Source organism: Raphanus sativus, chromosome 6 (assembly GCF_000801105.2).
Source record: "Raphanus sativus cultivar WK10039 chromosome 6, ASM80110v3, whole genome shotgun sequence".
In the NCBI taxonomy this organism is placed as follows: domain Eukaryota; kingdom Viridiplantae; phylum Streptophyta; class Magnoliopsida; order Brassicales; family Brassicaceae; genus Raphanus; species Raphanus sativus.
In genome coordinates this window covers 16313799-16332802 of record NC_079516.1, presented here as the reverse complement: position 1 = coordinate 16332802, position 19004 = coordinate 16313799, and the positions used below count along the sequence as shown (strand labels likewise).

General features: G+C 31.8%; 3 protein-coding genes across 3 annotated transcripts; 2 read left to right on the top strand and 1 right to left on the bottom strand.

Moving 5' to 3' along the window:
- The first annotated feature begins 1434 nt into the window (after nucleotides 1–1434).
- Nucleotides 1435–2031, top strand: LOC108809177 (protein RALF-like 27). The gene has a single exon (XM_018581311.2). The coding sequence runs from the start codon at nucleotides 1505–1507 to the stop codon at nucleotides 1850–1852; it is 348 nt and encodes a 115-aa protein (XP_018436813.2). The 5' UTR covers nucleotides 1435–1504; the 3' UTR covers nucleotides 1853–2031.
- Nucleotides 2032–2840: 809 nt separating this feature from the next.
- LOC108821815 (probable pinoresinol-lariciresinol reductase 3) lies at nucleotides 2841–4100 on the bottom strand. The gene is made up of 2 exons (XM_018594808.2): nucleotides 3225–4100; nucleotides 2841–3146 (listed from the first exon to the last, which is right to left on the bottom strand). The coding sequence occupies exons 1-2, from the start codon at nucleotides 3373–3375 to the stop codon at nucleotides 3016–3018; spliced, it is 282 nt and encodes a 93-aa protein (XP_018450310.2). The 5' UTR covers nucleotides 3376–4100; the 3' UTR covers nucleotides 2841–3015.
- Nucleotides 4101–14635: 10535 nt separating this feature from the next.
- LOC108809295 (COBRA-like protein 2) lies at nucleotides 14636–17506 on the top strand. The gene is made up of 6 exons (XM_018581442.2): nucleotides 14636–14856; nucleotides 15253–15332; nucleotides 15486–15942; nucleotides 16030–16186; nucleotides 16255–16526; nucleotides 17040–17506. The coding sequence occupies exons 1-6, from the start codon at nucleotides 14784–14786 to the stop codon at nucleotides 17321–17323; spliced, it is 1323 nt and encodes a 440-aa protein (XP_018436944.2). The 5' UTR covers nucleotides 14636–14783; the 3' UTR covers nucleotides 17324–17506.
- Nucleotides 17507–19004: the final 1498 nt, after the last annotated feature.

Sequence of the window (19004 nt, the reverse complement as noted above, 5' to 3'; positions counted from 1 at the left end):
TTTCTGTTTTATCAGTCATCCTATGATGTAGTTCCGGTGCTCTTTGTCTTTAAATTTCTGTCTTTAAATGTAGTTCCGGTGCTCTTTGTTTTATCAATGTTTAGTAATAAAAATGTGTGTGTGTTAGATGTGTTCTTTGTGTTCAAAGTACTAATAAGTCATTGTGTTCACTTCTCTAATAAATAAGAATTATTCTTTTCTTCTCTGTGCAGGTTAAGTAAAAGATGGGAGTTGACTACAGCTATAGCCAGCCTTCACAGTCGGAGGACATATTTTGCAACGACATGGACATGGACAGTCACAACAGCGAGACAGATGATCTAATTCGACGTGACCAATCTGAGTTGGCCTTACTTTCTCGTTCACCAGTCCAGTACCCTCCGCAGCCCGAAGTTGAGTTTGGCTTCCCGCAGGTGTGCTACTGTGGTGCTAAGCCTCAGGTTGCAACATCTCCGCTTGGTAGTAATCACCCAGGTAAGTCATGTCTCAGTCATCCTATGATGTAGCCTCAGGTTGTGTCCTTTGCAATGTTTAACATCTCTAAATGGTCACAACAGGTAGGAAATTCTACACATGTGCGAATGTAGATGATGGAGAGTGTCATGTCTAGAAATGGTGGGATGATGCGGTGATGGAGGAGATGCGAGCCAGAGATATACACGTCCTTCAGCTAGCCGAAAAGGTTGACAATCTTGCCTCAGGTTGTGTCCTTCAATTTCAATGTTAAATTTATCTTTTATATATTTTATTATTAACTTCTCTCTTTATTTGTAATTATAAAAAAAAAACACTAAGGGACAATACAAAGTCCCACCAATAATATACAATTAATCAATTGTCCTTTAACAAAGTCCCTAAACACACAACTAATAATAAAATATGCTAAGGGCTCAAATCTAAGGAACATCAATAATGATGCTCTAAGTAAAACAATAGTATGAAAATTGTTTCGTACCTAAAGTTGTTTCGTACCTAAGCCCTTTTTCAAAAAAAAAAAATGTTTCGGACCTTTGTAGGATTGGAGAAAAACAACTGACTTAACGGATCAAAAAGTAAAATAAAACAAAAACAATAATCACGTTACATTATAAAATACACATACATTTTGATTTGCCTAAGTGTACTCGTTCGTGTATCGATCGGTTAAGGACTCCCAAATCTATGATCTACCGAATTGATTAAAGAAAATACAATCATTTGTTACTTAAGTTGAATAATATATGTGTGCATATGTATGATAACATATAAGAGAAAAATTGTCAAGCTAGCGCAATTATTAGATGAACAAGACAATGAAGACAAAAAAGAAAAAGAAATCAGTGTATGAACATTAAACTATTTTCTTTTTAAACCAAAAAAAAAAAATCCCACTGAATTTCATCATTGACTTATAGACTTATTATAGTCAATGCTTATAGTAAACTAAAATGTATGGATATAAGATAAGAGGGTGTGATCGTCTTCCTCTCATTCATTACACATCTCTTAGTTTTTAGCTTTAAACATGACCAATTCAGTTTTCTCCTTCTCCTTCTTCTTCGCGGTCTCTCTTATGCTTCTTCTCGCCGCGGCTTCGGCAACTGCATCTGCAGGGAACGCCACAAGTGGGTTGAGATATGATGGATGTGCCCCTGGAGATACTGTCGGAGGATGCATAATGGCGGCGGTTGAGGGGGACGAGGAGGGAATTGAGGCGGTGATGCCGCGGATTCTGAAACCAGCAGTTATAAGCTACGACGCTCTGCTGGGAGCGGCGGCTTATAAATGTAATATTGCCGCTAATTGCCTCAAACAGGTTAATGGGAAAGACGCAACTTGCACTTACTACAACCTTTGCAAACGCTCAGTTTGAATTTGTATTCATCCTTTTTATATATGTTTGTAATTTTGTATATGTTGCTTTTTACCCTTGATAATGTGTTTTTTATGATCTTCTGGTCAAGAAAAAAAGAGAGGGGATGTAACAATAATAAGAAAGTCGGTCTTTTGTAACAAAAAAAGAATAAACAAATCATCCATAAGTTCTGTTAATAGATGTTAACAGGGTGTGTTGTTCAAAAAAAAAAAGAAGATGTTAACAGGGTGTTAATCAGAGAACATATATTTTCTAACATCTCAGCTTTTATTATGTCAGTTTGAGAACATCTCTTACGTTAACCTTATTGCATTAGCATCTAAGATGGGTTCTAGTTATAGATGACCTAAATTTATTATTCTAAATGTTAAAAAGAAATCAAGTCATCTATAAGTTGACAAGTGTGATTAGGAGTTCTAAAGAATATGAACAAGTGTGATTAGGAGCAATGTCATTGGTTGGTATCTCAAAACAATTATCTCAACAAATTGATATTAGTATTTTGATTTAACTTGTTTACATAACTAAAATTAAATTTTCAAAAAGAATTAAATCATCAATACTTGGACAACAAATAAACATGTGGCATTAGAGGCTCTAATGATTTTCTCATTGACTCTCATTTGAGAATCTCACACATTCTCTTTCTTATTTACTAATTTATTTATTTATTTTAAAGATGAGAAACTCATCTACATACTTCCATTGGAGTAGTTTTAAAATATCTTCAATGAGATATTTTTCTTTGTCATTCTCCTTGTTAAGAAAAATAAAAATAGGAGAAAAATATAAGAAAAAGGTGTGAGAAATGAGCATCTTTATCCTTAAAATCTATTAGGGTCTCTTAATCATTTATTTAGTAAATAAATTTGTGTTGAAAACTTTAGTTAAGAGACACCTCAATTGTTGTCCTCCATTGCAAGTTTCTTAAGTAAAGTTTCTTAAAAAAAATTGAAATAACTTGAGAAAGAAGAAACAACTTGAGAAGGAAGAACAAAGACTTGTGAATACACTTTCAACGTAACTACAACAATACAATATACATGTGCTAAACAAGAAGAAAACAAGACCACAGGTCAGAACCAATGGCAAACTGACCTGCACTGCTTGTTGGCATGGTGAGGCAGTGACAAGTCTTGCGTGTACTTGTTCCATTGTTCCTAATTCCACCTGCAATTATCAGTACCATTCAATCCACCAGAAGACTCATCAATGTCAAAGTACGAGTGATGTCCTTCGATAAAAACAGAGTATGTGAAGACCATCTCCATGTCACTCGGATATGGAGTCTCTGCATCATATAAAAAACAGAAAGCTAATGAGAGCTAAGTAAAATAAAAACTTTAAATGTAATTGTTTTTTGACAGACCTCTGATCTTCTCGAGAAGTTTACTTTCAGTAACACAAGTTTTCTCAAGCTTCTTCTCAATATTCCTTTCCCATAGCTCAACAAGATCATTCATCGAACATACGTTTCCAGGCAGCCTTAAGGTACAATTTCTTGAGCAACGCAGTGACATCAACCATATCGATCTTCATAGACCTGATCCCAACAAAAGCGTTGTCCTTGACTCTCACTCGCTCCACTTTAGATCCATTCCGTTCTTTCCGAGCGTCTCCACGACATCTTCCTTCTTCCTGAAGATAGTTCCCGTTTCGATCTCAGCCAACAGTCTTCTCTTCTCAGCCTCCAGAAGTCTCTCAACATCGGTGGAATCATCTTGTCCCTTCTTCTCAGAGATACAAACAACAACAGACCCATCAGTCTCCCTTGTGCACATCATCTTGTTCAACAGACGTTTCCTTGATCTGTTTCAGCTCAACCTTATCCTCATCAAGAAACGAGGAGCTAGCTTCGGATACAGAAAAGACTCCGGGACAATCCACATCCATCATCGCCTGGGCTTCTTTCTCATGTAAAGAAACGACCTTTATCGAGTCTTCAGACGAATCTTCTCCAGAAATCGAAGCTTTCTCTAAGGAGGTTAGCGGGTCTTGCCCAAGACAGTCAACGGAATCAAATCTCGTCGTCATCACAAAGAGCCAGAGTAGAGAGAGAGAAGAGAGACGAGTGAGAACAAAACCCTTGAAGGAAGAAGAACTGCAATCAACTGGAAAAAAAAGAGATGAAATATATTTAAATAACAATATTTTTATATTTAGATATGCATTTTGAGTTTTTCCCCGTTCGTGATGCTGCTAGAGTATCTATGAATGGAGTTGTCCTTAGAGTGCATATCACATGTTAATATCTTGGAAGTTGAATTTAATACCTTGGAAATTGAATTTGGGGACGAGACCATAATTTATGTAGGAACATTATTTTATTATCGTAGGACAACTGGTATTTGTAAAAATAATAAGAACTTAAATTCAAAATTACAATATTAAAATCCATTGATAAAGAAGAATTGCAGAGTAGACATAATTAATTTCTTTCCATAAATCTTTAAAAAACTGCATATGTTGATATCTTTCATCATTGAAGAAGATAATCTGTTGAACCTATTTTCGTGTTGCTGATACAAAAAAAAACTAAAAAGAAATAATAATTCAATTGGGAGAATCATTTGTTTTTCTGCTAGTATGAATGTGTGTCAACCATTGAAAAAAAAAGGCAAATTGCACTCCATATACAGAAAAATAAGATTATTTAGTTATGTGGTTACGCCACTGTTCGATTTTCAATATCCCAATAAAGTCCTTCACCTGTCTTCCGTAAGTGAAACATGAGTCATCACTTTTTTTTAATTATCATCATCATCAAGTCAAGCTTCGTCTTCCATGATCAAGCCAAGCTTCTTTTTCTGATTGAATTCACTCTCGCCGTCATGCTCGATGATAGTCTGATGATCTGTGGATGTGGACTCGGTTTACTGTGATCGATGAAACTAGTTTTGATTTTCCGGTTAGAACCGACTCTGGTTCTTCGGAGATCGACAGATTCGGATCTGCGAATTAACCGGTTCGAACCGGGAAGTTCGGAGTCTAAGCTGACGAATCGACGAAACAGCAGGATTAGTCCTTCGGAGAATAACTCGTCAGTCGTACTCATCTCCGGAGCCAGTTCACACGGATCTGATCCGAGACGAAACGATGACCCGGTTTTGAATTCAAACTCCTCTTCTTCTTTTGATTGTTTCCAAAACTCATCTTTCCCGTTAGATGAATTCACCGGAAATCACACAGAGACAACACTTCTTCCTCTTCCTCATATTCAACCTCTTGATCATTATTACGATGAGAGATCAAAAAAGTTTTCTCTTCTTCCGTACAAGTCCTCCCCATTTTCGAAGCTTCCAAGATTTCCGACAAGAGATAGATAAAGTTTTGACTGCGGTGTATGATGTATATGATGTACGGTGTATGATGTATATGATGTAGCATTACACTATGAGTCTATGATGTAGCATTACACTATTTAAACTGCTTCAATATTACTGCAGGATATCTGTGTAATTTCACTACTGCTTCTCTATCCAACTAACTAAATATTTTTTTTCCTGCATGGATTGCTAATTATCTTTTGTTTCTTGTTTTTTCAGCCAATTTGGCCAAAAAAAAATGAATGTGTCAACTTTTCAGATGAATGAGATGATAACTTGATTTTATACTACAAAACCCAACAGGTACTTTTTCCATCAAGTGAAACATATGTTTGTTTTAATGACTACCAGAGTCTAACCCGCACATTTGTGCGGGTGTTTTTTCATTTTATAAAATTTGAAATTATTATAACTTTTTGATATATGATTTACATTTTAATTTTATGTATTGTATAACTAGTAAATTTTATTGTTTATGTTTCTTATTCTTATTAATATATAATGATTTATTTTATGTATTTTACCTTTTTATTATATGTTACTACATTTTTTGAGTTTGGTACATATAATTTGAAATAATAAAATTAAAAATATTCTTCAACATATGATTTTTGAAAAACATATAGCTGTAGAAAAAAAATTCAACATATCTTAATAACTTTATTTTGGTATTTTTTTTGGCAACTTTATTTTGGTATAAAATATTACGTAGTTAAGAAATTTTAACTCGTTTAATGGTAAATGATAATTTACTTAAATGAAAGCATTTTCAAGAAATTAAATAGGTTAATTTAATAATTTAATTTTTTATTTTATTTTTATATAATACTTCTATCTTAATATAATACAGATTATAATTATAAATTTATAAGCACTTAACATAGAACTTTTTTTGTTTATAATAACATTTAATTAATTATGAAATTAACTCATTTAGAATTTAATATAAATGGTTTTAAAAGTTTAGTAGGATTTTTTGAAATTAATTAATCTAGAATTTAATATAAATATTTCAAAAGTTTAGTAGGATTTTGTTAGATTTCTCAACAGATTTTGTTATAATTAAAAATAAAATATAAATTCATAGATAAAATTAATTTATTATTAATATTCTTATTGATTATTATGTGATATTATGTAACTAATGAAATTGACCTATTATGACTTCTAAATAGTAGATAAAAATGGTACTTCTCTTTTAATAGAGAAAACTAGATTCTGATCCGCTCTTTAAAGGGCGGGTATATTTTTTTGTTTTATTTTAATTCTCATATTTTTGTTTTTTGTGATTATATTTGTATTTTTATTTGTAATCATATTTGTGTGTAAATGTTAATCGAAATATATTTATTAAATAATAGCAATTTAAAAAATTGATCCGATATACGCTCGGTTAGGGCTGGATTGCCGGCCGAACCCGCCAACCCGCAGATTTTAATTTTGCTTTGGTCAAAAAATATGATTCGCACAACCTCCAAACAAATAATTTGTACCGGCACCCGCCCCATTTAATTTTGCGGTTATTTGCGGGTTATAAATTTTTAAAATAATTATTTAATTTAATTATTATAAAATATAAAAATATATTTATAATAAAATTTATATTTTTTAAGTTACCATTTTTTAAAAGGTGTTTACTTTTCTTTTTACTTTTATTTTTTAAATACTTTTCGGATCGGCGGGTACCCGCAATCCAAAATCTACCAACCCGCACCACCCCGAATAAAATACTCATAACCCGCATCAGCAAATCGATGTTTTCAAATAGTTGGACCAAATTTATGATCCGCCCTTAAAAGCACGGAATTATTTTTTGTCGACAAATTTATTAACCCTTCTATTTGTTCACTAATATGTTTAGTCATGAGCATCAGTTTTGATTCGATCCCAATTTCTTTTTTTTTTTGGTTTCGGTTCTGTTGTGACTTTTGATTTTTTCGGTTCAAGAGATATATATGAACCGTTCAATTATTTATGAATTTAGGTTTAATTTTAATTTGATTATTATGTTTCCGGTTAGATCTGGATAACAATGTTAGAACCCAATAAAATTTTGAGTTTATTTTGGTTTTGCCGTTTCGGTGTGATCTCTGTTTTTGGATAATTTCGAATAATTCAGTTGAAAATCACATTTTTGAATTTTTAAGAATAAAAATTAACTATTTTAAAATATTTTAGATAAAATATCTTGATAATTTGTATCTTACATAATCACACTTCTTTTTCACAGTACTATTTTTATCTTTTATAAACCTATTTATACTGAAATTTATTTTAATAATTAAACTAAATTACATTAAAAAATTTCTAACAACATATAATAAATTCAACGCATCTATATATAAAATGTGTAGGTTGTGGCCGTTTATATATTAGATGTTGGTTTCAAATTGATAAATATAATCAATTTAATTTAAGTATCTAAAATAATTTTTCTTTTTTGACTTTAAAAATATTAAATATTTTTATATATGGTTTACAGTTTTAAGAGAGAGAGAGATATTTATAGACATTCATTAATTTAAAATATTGCTTTCGTTTGATTATGTTTTATAAGAATAGGTTAGTTATATTGTTCCATAATTTTAGGCTAAGGTGTAAATTTAATAATAAATAAAGTAGATATAAGTAAAGATAATAGGAAAAATAATTAAATGTAATGGTCCAACATTTTTTTTTTTTGTCATCTAAGAAAATTTTATTATAAGGGACGAAGCCCATAAACAAAGAACAAACATAAAGCCCACAGAGAAACCGGGCCAGACTAAGAAAAAAGACAAATGGGACAAAGCCCAGTCCACTATGTCGAGCCTCTCCTCTCGCCACGCAGCACTCCATGCGATCAGACGCCCACGTTGAGATCCCAAAGGACACGCGTCACCTTGTCACAACAACTTGATCCAGCCGACATGCATCACCGGAGAAGACGAAAAACCGCCAATGGTTTCGCCAGGACACGCCGGATGCTTCTGCCGCCGCACTCATTTGATTCACAAGGGCTTAATTAAGCGGAGAGATACATCGAGACAATCTCGCGATCTCATCCAAGCCACTGCAATCCCCAACTTCATCATCGGAGCTTCCTTCACCAGAGAGCTTCCATCGGGATCCGAGAACTCCTCTGTAAGCGAAGCCTCCACACCTACCACCGTCATCAATCGGAAACACTGGGAGTCCCAAAACAAAGCCGCCGTCAACACGCATGTACCGTACGACGCGGAGTCAGAAGCCAGCCATTCGCCCGAGAAGACAAAGCAGAACGCCGGAGTCAAGGCCGGCCGACCATCTGGAGGAGAGACGATGCCAGAAACGAAAAACAAAACAGACATAAAACCTAAAGCCGAAACAAAAAGAAGAAAAGTGAAACCGGACCGACGGTGGTGGCTTTGGAAGCCCACCCGTCGGCCGGAAGACACAATCGTCGGCGAAGTTTGTTTTCGTAATGGTCCAACATATACTACTTAGAAGTAGATAAAAAGTTCTCATATTTTACTAGTATTGGTTCATTTTTTACATAAAAGCCATGATTATTACAATTCAGGCTTTAAGTTACAAAAACTGAATTAACGGAGATAGATATTTGTTGACTTATATCAATATCATCACTAATTTTATAATGACTTGTGACAAAAAGATTAATATTTTAAGCGCAAGTTTATTTATTAAATTCAGAGGCTCGAAACTTGAGTCTGGTCCATCACCTTTATTCACTTAAGATTCGCTTGTGTGCCATTTTATAAATATTACTCAATTCGTTTCATTTTACTTGTCGTTCTAGATTTCGACATACAAATTAATAAAACATTTAAGTTTTTATATTTACTAGATAAAACATCATTACCAAACACCTAACCAGATTTGAACCAATAAAAAATAGCTTAAAATAAAAAAATCAATAAATTTTGCATTAAAATCATAAAACGTTTTGAAACAAAAAATTTGCTCTAAAAAGACATATAATTCAAAGCAGAGAGAGTACATTTCAAAATTTGCAAACAACACATTTTAGATATTCACCTTTTTGTTTCAAAGCAACTCGGTTTTGACATATAATTATAACTATTTTCATAATGTTCAACCCAACGGACGAGCATCTTTGCCTGAAAACTTACCAAAATGGTCTAAGTCCATTTTATCAAAAACGAGTTCTGAAACTTTACGCTTCCCATAAACATAAACGATAATAGTCTTAAATAGTCACCTCCATATTTGCGTCTGTATATTATAATAGAGTAAAATCTATTTCTTCTCATATCTATTTCTTTCCTTAAAATAAAGATATTATTATTTTCTCTTCTATCTTTAAAGAAAGAAATAGCATTCATCTATAATAGAAGCATAATTTTTTATTTACACGATAGTCCTTAGTTTTTTTGATTATAACTAAAACTAGAGTTTGACCCACTCGCCCTAGCGGGAGTTAGTCCTAAGTTTTTCTATAAATATATTTAGCTTTTAATCAGTGATATATATTTTTAGATCTAGGACGGATTCGGATATCCGAAAAATTTAGGTATACGGATCAGTGATTTTAGTATTCTAATTTGGATATGTGCCTTCTAGATATTCGGATTATAGATATCTGTGAGTATTTTAGTATCAGATCTGAATTCCAGATAATAAGTCTCATGCCTATATATTATAACATACATATAGCTAAAATAATCAAAATATTTTAATTAAAAATGTAAAATGACATTTATACTCCTAAGTCTAAATATTATATACTTGTAGTTTATATTTTAAGGGTGGAGTTTAAAGGTGAGGTTTAAATTTTTTGAAAAATAATATTAAATTTCAAAACTTTAGTTTTAAATATAGGTTAAAAATTAATACTAAAATAGTCATGTACACTAATAAATCAGGTTTTAATAGTATTAGTTATTTTGGTTTATAATTTGAAAATGTTAAAGTATCAAAAAACATAACAAAATTTTGGATTTAAATATATATGTAAACCCACTAAATAACTCGTGTTGAGATAGATTTATAAAAATATCAATATATTGGGGGATTTTTGAACCTAATCTATTTGAACCAAAATGTAAAAATAATCTATTTGAACCAAAATGTAAACCTAGATTTGAAAAAAAAAAATATTTGAAAATATATGATTTATCATTAATTAGGTAGAAAGATCGCGGTATCTTTGCTGGCCTTAAATGCTAAAATCTAGGGAATATACGAAACAATTTGTCATCATTGGTTTCCTTGGTTTGGTCTCGAATAATATAAGTGTACGCTGTCAAATTTAATTAATAGGATGGTATAGGAAACACATGGTTTAGCTAAGTAATGGGTTAATGACAATGTGTTTAAATTAGTGGCATTAAATTGTAATTATTTAGAAAAATTAATGGTCAAATCTTATTTGTACTTCAGTTTTAATAGTTTAGATATATGTTCATGTAGAAATACATTATTTTTACATATAAAACCCAATTATTTTTTGTTTACATAATATTCTTAATTTTTACATTTATAAATAAAATTAATAAATAATATTATTGTTTTATGTGAAAAGTTAAGTTTTTAACAAATAATACTTAACTTTTATATTTAAAACTATAATTATTAATTGTAGTTTAATTATTAAAAAATTCAACACAGATTTTACATATTGATAACATATTTAAGTTGAACTTAAATATTAATTAATACATCATATTAAAACAATTTAATATTCTAATAAATTACTTCCGGATCTACAAAGATCATTAGAATATTGTCCAAACGAAATGGATGGACATGTAACGTGTTGATTTTATTGTTGGTTGCTTCAAATATCAGTTGATGAAGATAACCGATTCCAAGAGTGTTTAAGTCGATTCAAAAATATCAATGATAAAAGAGCTCATTTTTCATTTCATAATGTATTACTTGATTATTTAGGGGAAAATTGTATTAATAATGATGGTTAGATGATGTCTACTTTGTTTTATTATTTTTTAATGTGTTTTGCAATAAAATGTTTAAATTAAATAATATTGCACTTTTATGAAAAAATTCAAAAGATATAATGAATAAGTTAATTTTCAACATTTATAAGTTAAAAAGTATTAACTTTAAAACCAAAAGAATTTTTTAAGAATATTCTTTTAGAAAAATAGTGTAATATATTGGAGAGAATCTCATCTCTATTATAGAAGAAAAAATAGAGGAATACATTGAAGATGGTCTAAGCGAAGTACAAAATAATACTTATCGATTTTAAGTGTTTTTAACAGATTTTATTTATTTTACCTAATTTCAATCACTCCATTTAATGTATTTTCTAATTAATTGACAATATTTATTTCAAAAATATAAAACAAAACTTATTTATTTTAAGTATTTTATTACGTTTTCGTTTTTTCTATTATTAATCACTTTATTAATTATATTTACTATAATAATTTGACATTATTTATTTAATGTGTTGATCATAATAGTTTCATGGGTTTGAATGAATTTTTTTCATTCGTGACAAGAATTAAACCGGTTAACAAAGTTTTTATTTGTTTACAGAATTAGTTAGACATGTACATACAAATATCCGTTTGATATGAATCTGTTTTTGGGTCCGGATAGGTTTGTAAGAATCTAAAATATCCAAATAAGATATGTGTTTAAAAATATTATTAATCAATTTATAGAAGAAAAAAAAAGTAAAAAACAGAATCTTTACAAGTGTACTTTTGTTATGGGTTCCGTAAGCCGACAAAAAAATAATAAGTGACCTGGGCTTGGCCCAAAAATGAACTTAAGCCCATATGATTACTTCAACAATTGTAGTCGTATGTATGTAACTCGTAGTAACGGCCTGGAGTATCTATATTATTAAAAGAGAAGTACACATATAGAATACCTCTTAGTTTTAAGTGTTATTTATATTTTCATGCCACTAACATTAAATAATACTTCCTATTTTAATGTTGTCTTTTCCACTTTAATTAATGTGTTTTCCAAAATTAAATTTGAATTAAATACACAATTAAATAATATTTCCTATTTTAATGTTGTCTTTTCCACTTACATTAATGTGTTTTCTAAAATTAAATTTGAATTAAATATACTTCATTAACTTCTCAATTAAATCAATGTCAAATTAAAAAAAATATATATTTTTCACTTTGATTAATGTGTTTAATGGACAAACGATTTTTATTGGACAAACGATTCATGGAAATTATAATATCAACTCTTCAATGAACAAATCTGAACGAAAAAAAATATTACCAAATTTGAACTGAAACTAGATAATATCCAAACGGATTTACCATTTTGGTATCTAGAGAACCATAACTAAACCTTATTCGAACGAAATATTTCGGATATTCGAATGTATTTAAATCATATTTATATACTTCAATATGTTAGCTATTTTCGAGTTAATATCCAAGATATAAGCTATTTTAAGTTGATTTGAAATATAAAAAATAGTCAAAAGTAAACATCTAAAGTAGATAAACAATAATCAAAACACCAAAAATATTTAAAATATATGTATATTTATTCTTCATCCAAATATTCAAGTTAAATTTATTTTAATTTTTAATTTAGATACTTTAACTTACATTACTCAAATTTACATGTTATATTTTTTTAGATTTAAAGATATTTAAAGATATATAAATTTTGAAAATTTAAAAATAATTTAAACAGGTTATCAAACCCGTAAAGATCTAAATCAAACCGGAATCAAAGTTTATAAATACCCGAATAGAGTTAGAATCTTTAAACTCGAAAATCTCAAACCCGAATAAATTTTAACCGAATTCGAGTGGATACCCAAATACATATCCCTAGCTTTAGTCAATATAAAACAATCAAACATTATAAATATACTATTTAGTATAAATAAATAAAAACTAAAACTGAAAATTAATACAGGGATTTACGTTATTTTAATTTAACGTAACGCACACCAATTAAACATTTTTATCAAACTAATAGCGGGAATAAAAAATTTACTCCCGCTATTGGTGTGCGTTGATACCCAAATTTAACGTAACGCACACCAATTAAACCAATACAGTGGATACCCAAATACATATCCCTGGTAAAGATTTACGTTATTTTAATTTAAAAGTTGACAAAAACTTCACTAATAGCGGGAATAAAAAATTACCTAGCACCAGGCATTCCTACACACTTTTTTTTTAATTTTCTCAACACTTTTATTTAATAAAATTTTAGTACCATCGGAAAAACCACATCTTTTTTTTTTTTCTGTCAATGGGTTTTTAATATTAAAACAGAGATGGGCCAAGCCCAATTACACATTAAGGGCCCAAACACCCGAAGCCCAACAACATATAACTTACAAACTAAACCGACCACTCTATCCTCTAGTGGCCCAAGACCAACCCACTAAGCACCCGACGACTTCCTCGGTTAAGGCAAGCAAGGAGACCGGACACGTGTAAGAATCAGGGCCGTTAGCTGGACACGTGCCTCTTCTGTCTCGACTCGATCGAACCGCTAGAAAATCGCCGGAGATTCTTCGCCGTCACCGTCGTTCCGCCAGATCTCAGAAGCAAAAGAGACTCCGACGAAACCATCTCTTCTCTTCAACGCTTCAACTTCGACCCGAAGAGTTTCAACGAACCAATCGCAAGCTCAGCCGACATAACCAACTGATAAGGTTCCAAGCGCACGAACCGAGAACCCCACAACCCCACAACCACCGACGAAACACCAGAGATCTCTACTAAAGGTCAACGACACAAGACCAAACTAAAGTCGACAGAGCCAGACTGAAGGAGCCTCCACTCTCCGGCGACCAAAACCGGCGGCGGCGAATCTGAAGAAGCCTTCACCTCCCGGAATAAAGCCGGCGTCGACAGAGCTGCGATAGCCTCCGTCTCCCGGAAACAGCCTATGAATATGCAAACCCGTCTTCTCACGCCGAGAGCCTCCACATAGACGCGTCCTCCCTCCAAGCAAAGAACCACCGCGTCCTCCCTCCGGAAAAACCACATCTTCTCACATGATAATATTTTACATCATTAATGGAAATTCTAACGGAATGTCAAGTTGCAGCAAGTAGGTTTTCCTATGACTAATGTATCATATCATTAGCCACCAAGTTGGCCGTTTGTAATCCAAAAAGGCTGCTAATGCTCATGTAAGAATGTAGAAGTTTAAGCAAAAAAAAGTTGAAGTTTTAATTAATGGAGACTTCGTTTGAACAAAAAAATGTATCATATCATCAATGATTTAGGCGTACCTATGGCCTACTCTTAACTTAATTTCATTTTCCTACTATAGCTTAATCTCATTTAAAATATACATGTTTAGCAACAACACGTCAATACCCAAGATGGGCGTGATGTATATAAAATAGGATCCTTCTTCAAAGTATTTTCGATAGTAGTAATACAATTCTTCTGAAAGTTTATAATTGTTAAGCGTTTTGGTCAAAGTTTATCATTATTATCTATTAATCCATAGAAAGCTTAAGCCAGTAAAAGACCGATTAAAACTAGGTACTTTTGTTTTCTAGTGCTTCCAAGTCTTAAAGTTAACTTAAGCCAGCTCTTTCATTCTTTCTTTCACATCTTCGAGAAGCTTTCCTCTGAGATCAAGAAACGGCTGATCAAAGACCATAGATCACAGCAATGGAAATTGTCTACTCTAGATTCTCAGTTTTGTTTCTATTTCTCCTTTCTTGGACCAGTTTCACCACAACAGGTTTTGCTCAATTCTCTGACCGAAAGAAGATAAAAGTTTTTTTCTTTTATGTTTTAAAAACTCTAGGCTCCTTTGCATTCTGTGATATTACTGCTGGTTCTAAGAAATCCCTTGAAATCGATTTAAAAAGGTGAAAAGTAAAGAAATAGTGTAGGAACTGACATTTGAAATGCTAGCTTCTTCAAAAGTATTTACAAATTATAAACGATTAAAACTTTTGGCTCCATGCAATGTGATGAAATGATGGTGATGGTGATGGTGATGAAGGTCAACTTGTTGAATGTATAACTTAGAACTGGTATATTATCTTATTAACCAATTAATAAGAGAAAAATAAACTTTGTTTTGTTTATTTTTGGTTATGAGCTCACCAATTTGATATTATCTTTTACACAGACGCTTATGATGCACTTGATCCCACTGGAAACATTACCATAAAATGGGATATCATCAGCTGGACTCCTGATGGCTATGTGGTACGAATCTATAAAATTCTACCCCTCAAAATCACAGTCTCTTGAAATGACACTTGTTATGTAAATCAAAATCTTGTTTAAAATGTTTCTTCAAAGGAGTTTATGGTTAGTTACCACACTAACCAATTCATGACTATTTTTTTTCCTCGTCAGGCTCGTGTAACAATCTTCAATTTTCAACAATACCGTCACATTGAGGCCCCGGGTTGGCAATTGGGATGGACTTGGTTAAAGAAGGAAGTTATATGGAGTATGGTTGGTGCGCAAGCCACAGAACAAGGAGATTGCTCTAAGTTCAAAGGTGACCCTCCTCATTGCTGCAAGAAAACTCCAACCGTTGTTGACTTGTTACCGGGAACTCCCTACAACCACCAGATATCCAACTGCTGTAGAGGTGGTGTGGTCAGTGCGTGGGCACAAGACCCCGCCAACGCTGCTTCTTCTTTTCAGATTAGTGTTGGCCAATCTGGAACAACTAATACAACGGTTAGAGCACCTAGGAACGTCACTTTGAAGGCACCAGGACCTGGTTACACTTGCGGCCCCGCGAAGACCGTTACGCCGACCAAATTCTTTTCTGATGATAAACGAAGAAAGACTCAAGCTATGAGTAAGTTTAAGAGGTTTTAAAGTTTCTTTCAAAGTTATGTTTTTTTTTTTTGTTTCTAATTTTACATTTTCTTCTTGTTGTATTTAGTGACATGGAACATGACGTGCACATATTCACAGTTTCTAGCCAGGAAAACTCCCACTTGTTGTGTCTCACTCTCATCCTTCTACGATAAAACTATCGTACCGTGCCCAACTTGTTCGTGTGGTTGTCAAAATAGTTCGCAAACTGGTACATGTGTCGAGTAAGTTCAGGTTCTCTTAAGAAATTAATATAGTTTTTATTTGTTTTCTTAATCATTTCTTCTAACAGCCAGAAAATAGCTTCGGTAATACAAGCTTCTTCACGGAAGAACAACTACGAACCCCTCTTGCAATGTACGCAGCATATGTGTCCCATCCGAGTTCATTGGCATGTAAAAACTAACTACAAAGAGTACTGGCGAGTGAAGGTTTCAATCACAAACTTCAATTTCAATATGAATTACTCGCTGTGGAATATGGTTGCTCAGCATCCCAACTTCAACAATGTCACTCAGCTTTTCAGCTTTAACTACAAACCGCTTAGTCCTTACGCTGGCATAAGTAAGTCCATACCTGCTTTTTGAGTTCCTTTATTCGCATTTTGTTCTCAGTGTTCTAATAATCTGTTTAGACGCCTTGGCATAAATGAATGATTACAAATTTATGAAACGAAATTTAAAAAACAATTTTTAAAAAGTTAGTTTAGTAGGTGCATATGCATCCACCTAGACACTTATCTTTATACAGGGCTTAGCGATTTTTTGAACATTGTTTCTCTTGTTCATATACAGTAACTCTTAATAAGCTTGGGGAATTAGGTTCTAAGTTTGAAAATATGATCAAAGCAACCATTGGCGTGAAACCGTATCAAGTACAAATTCCACCCAGTAACAACTAGATGACAATATCATAGGCTCGGATATATACCCTTATGATCCCTATACAATACTAGTTTAGATAGTAGGCACTGGTACTCTTATGATGCCTATAAACAAAACTAAGCGTGATTAGATTGTGACATGGAGGGTTTTTCAAGGTAATTAATTTCATGTGTCTGGATCATATACATTGCAGATGACACGGCCATGCTCTGGGGAATCAAGTTCTACAATGATATGTTGAGCCAAGCCGGTCCAGTAGGCAATGTACAGTCAGAACTTCTCTTCCGAAAGAGCCCGTCAAAGTTCACGTTTGAGAAAGGATGGGCGTTTCCAAGACGCATTTACTTCAATGGAGATAATTGCGTTATGCCACCTCCAGATTCATATCCATGGTTTCCTAACGCAACTCCAAAACTTGCTACCTCGCCCTTCATCGTACTTCTCATCACTTTCTTTTCTGTTTTGATTCGTATGTAAAAGGATGACGTCGAAATATCTTGATTTTGACCCGGTTAAGACTTCTGAGATCGACTGGATCCGGTTAGGGATATCTGTTCTCGACGTGTTTACCTTACAAGTGTGTAGTAGTGAGTGTTATTATAGGCCTAATTGTATGCTAGACGTTACTCTGTCTATTGATAGATCAGTGTTGTTTGTAGATTTATTTTTCTTTATTATTAGTTAGATATTATCATATTATTATCCAATCGCTGGTGTTGATTATCGAACCGTTTTAAGTTAAGATCCGATGAAAGTTATATATAAGAATTTTCTTTAGCAAAAAAAAAAAGTTATATATAAGAAAAAAAAATCAGAATACCATAGTTCTTTTTTTTTGTAAAAGAACAGTAGATTTTTGTTAAAAAAAAAAGAACAATAGATTTATTCGGTGTGTCGACTACACTTACTTCTTTGGTCCCCAATAAATTCCCTATATATTAAAAATCAGAGTCCAAAACTCAATGCAGAAACACTAAAATATTGGTTAAGTAGCTACTAGATCAACGACTTTTTTATTTTAAAAAGCATAAATCTACGTTTTGTGGACGCTGACATGATTCAATACGTACATAGTTATTAGTTAGACCTACTAACAAAATTCATTTACATTGTGCGTTCTGTGGTAGAATGATGAAGAAAATAGTTTTTTTTTTTGTGTAAACTGAAGAAAATAGTTAGCATTGAAATCTCCTGAGTATCGATAGAGTTCAAAAAAGATTTTTTTTTGGAGAAGTCACTAAACAAAGATCGCAATCATTGCATCCATAATTTTCTTGATGACCAACTGATAAAAATATAATTAAAATACAATGTGTTTAGTTGGTGACAACATTATTGTAAAATATTTTATAGAAACCATAGCTTTCATCAAATAAATTAAAATATATATGACTTTATGAATACATCTTAGTTTTTGGGTATATACTTCCAACTTTTAAAATCAAGGACTAGTGAAAATGATTAAATATATTCAGTGAACTGTAGGGCATGCCCATGCATGAGTAATTGCACTCTCAAATACTAAAAAAAACAAAGTTATTCTATTGGGAAAATCATTTGTTTTTGTTAGTATGAATGTGTGTCAGATTTTCATATGAATGAGATGATTAACTTGATTTTGTACTACAAAAACCAACAGCTATCTTTTCCATGAAGTGAAACATATTTTTTGTTTTAATGACTATTCATTCTTTACTTAAAAGACATATTAAGGCTTATATTTTTATAAGTTTAACTTAGTATTTTAACTTTTCATAGTCTATTTTGTTTACATGTACATAATAACTGCAAATCATATATTTAAAAATTTAAATTTTATTTTTGATATAAATCAATTATTATGTTAAAATAAAATCTATATAATATTGTGTAAAACTATAATACAATATTGCTATTTATAAGTTAATTCACAACTGTTGGTAGTATCTAGCTAATTTTAATGTGATTTCCTTATATTTTTAAAATAATAAAACTAGAAAAGAAGATACAAAGTGAAGTTTTTTCAAATTAAATGAAAAACTTTGAAAATTCATAAAAAAAATCCATATGAAAACATCTCACAGATCTCTTAATTCAAATCTGCTTGAAATAAAAACTTAGTTATATATTTACTTTTATTAAAATATTAATTTTACTTTTTGTTGGAAAAAACTCATTT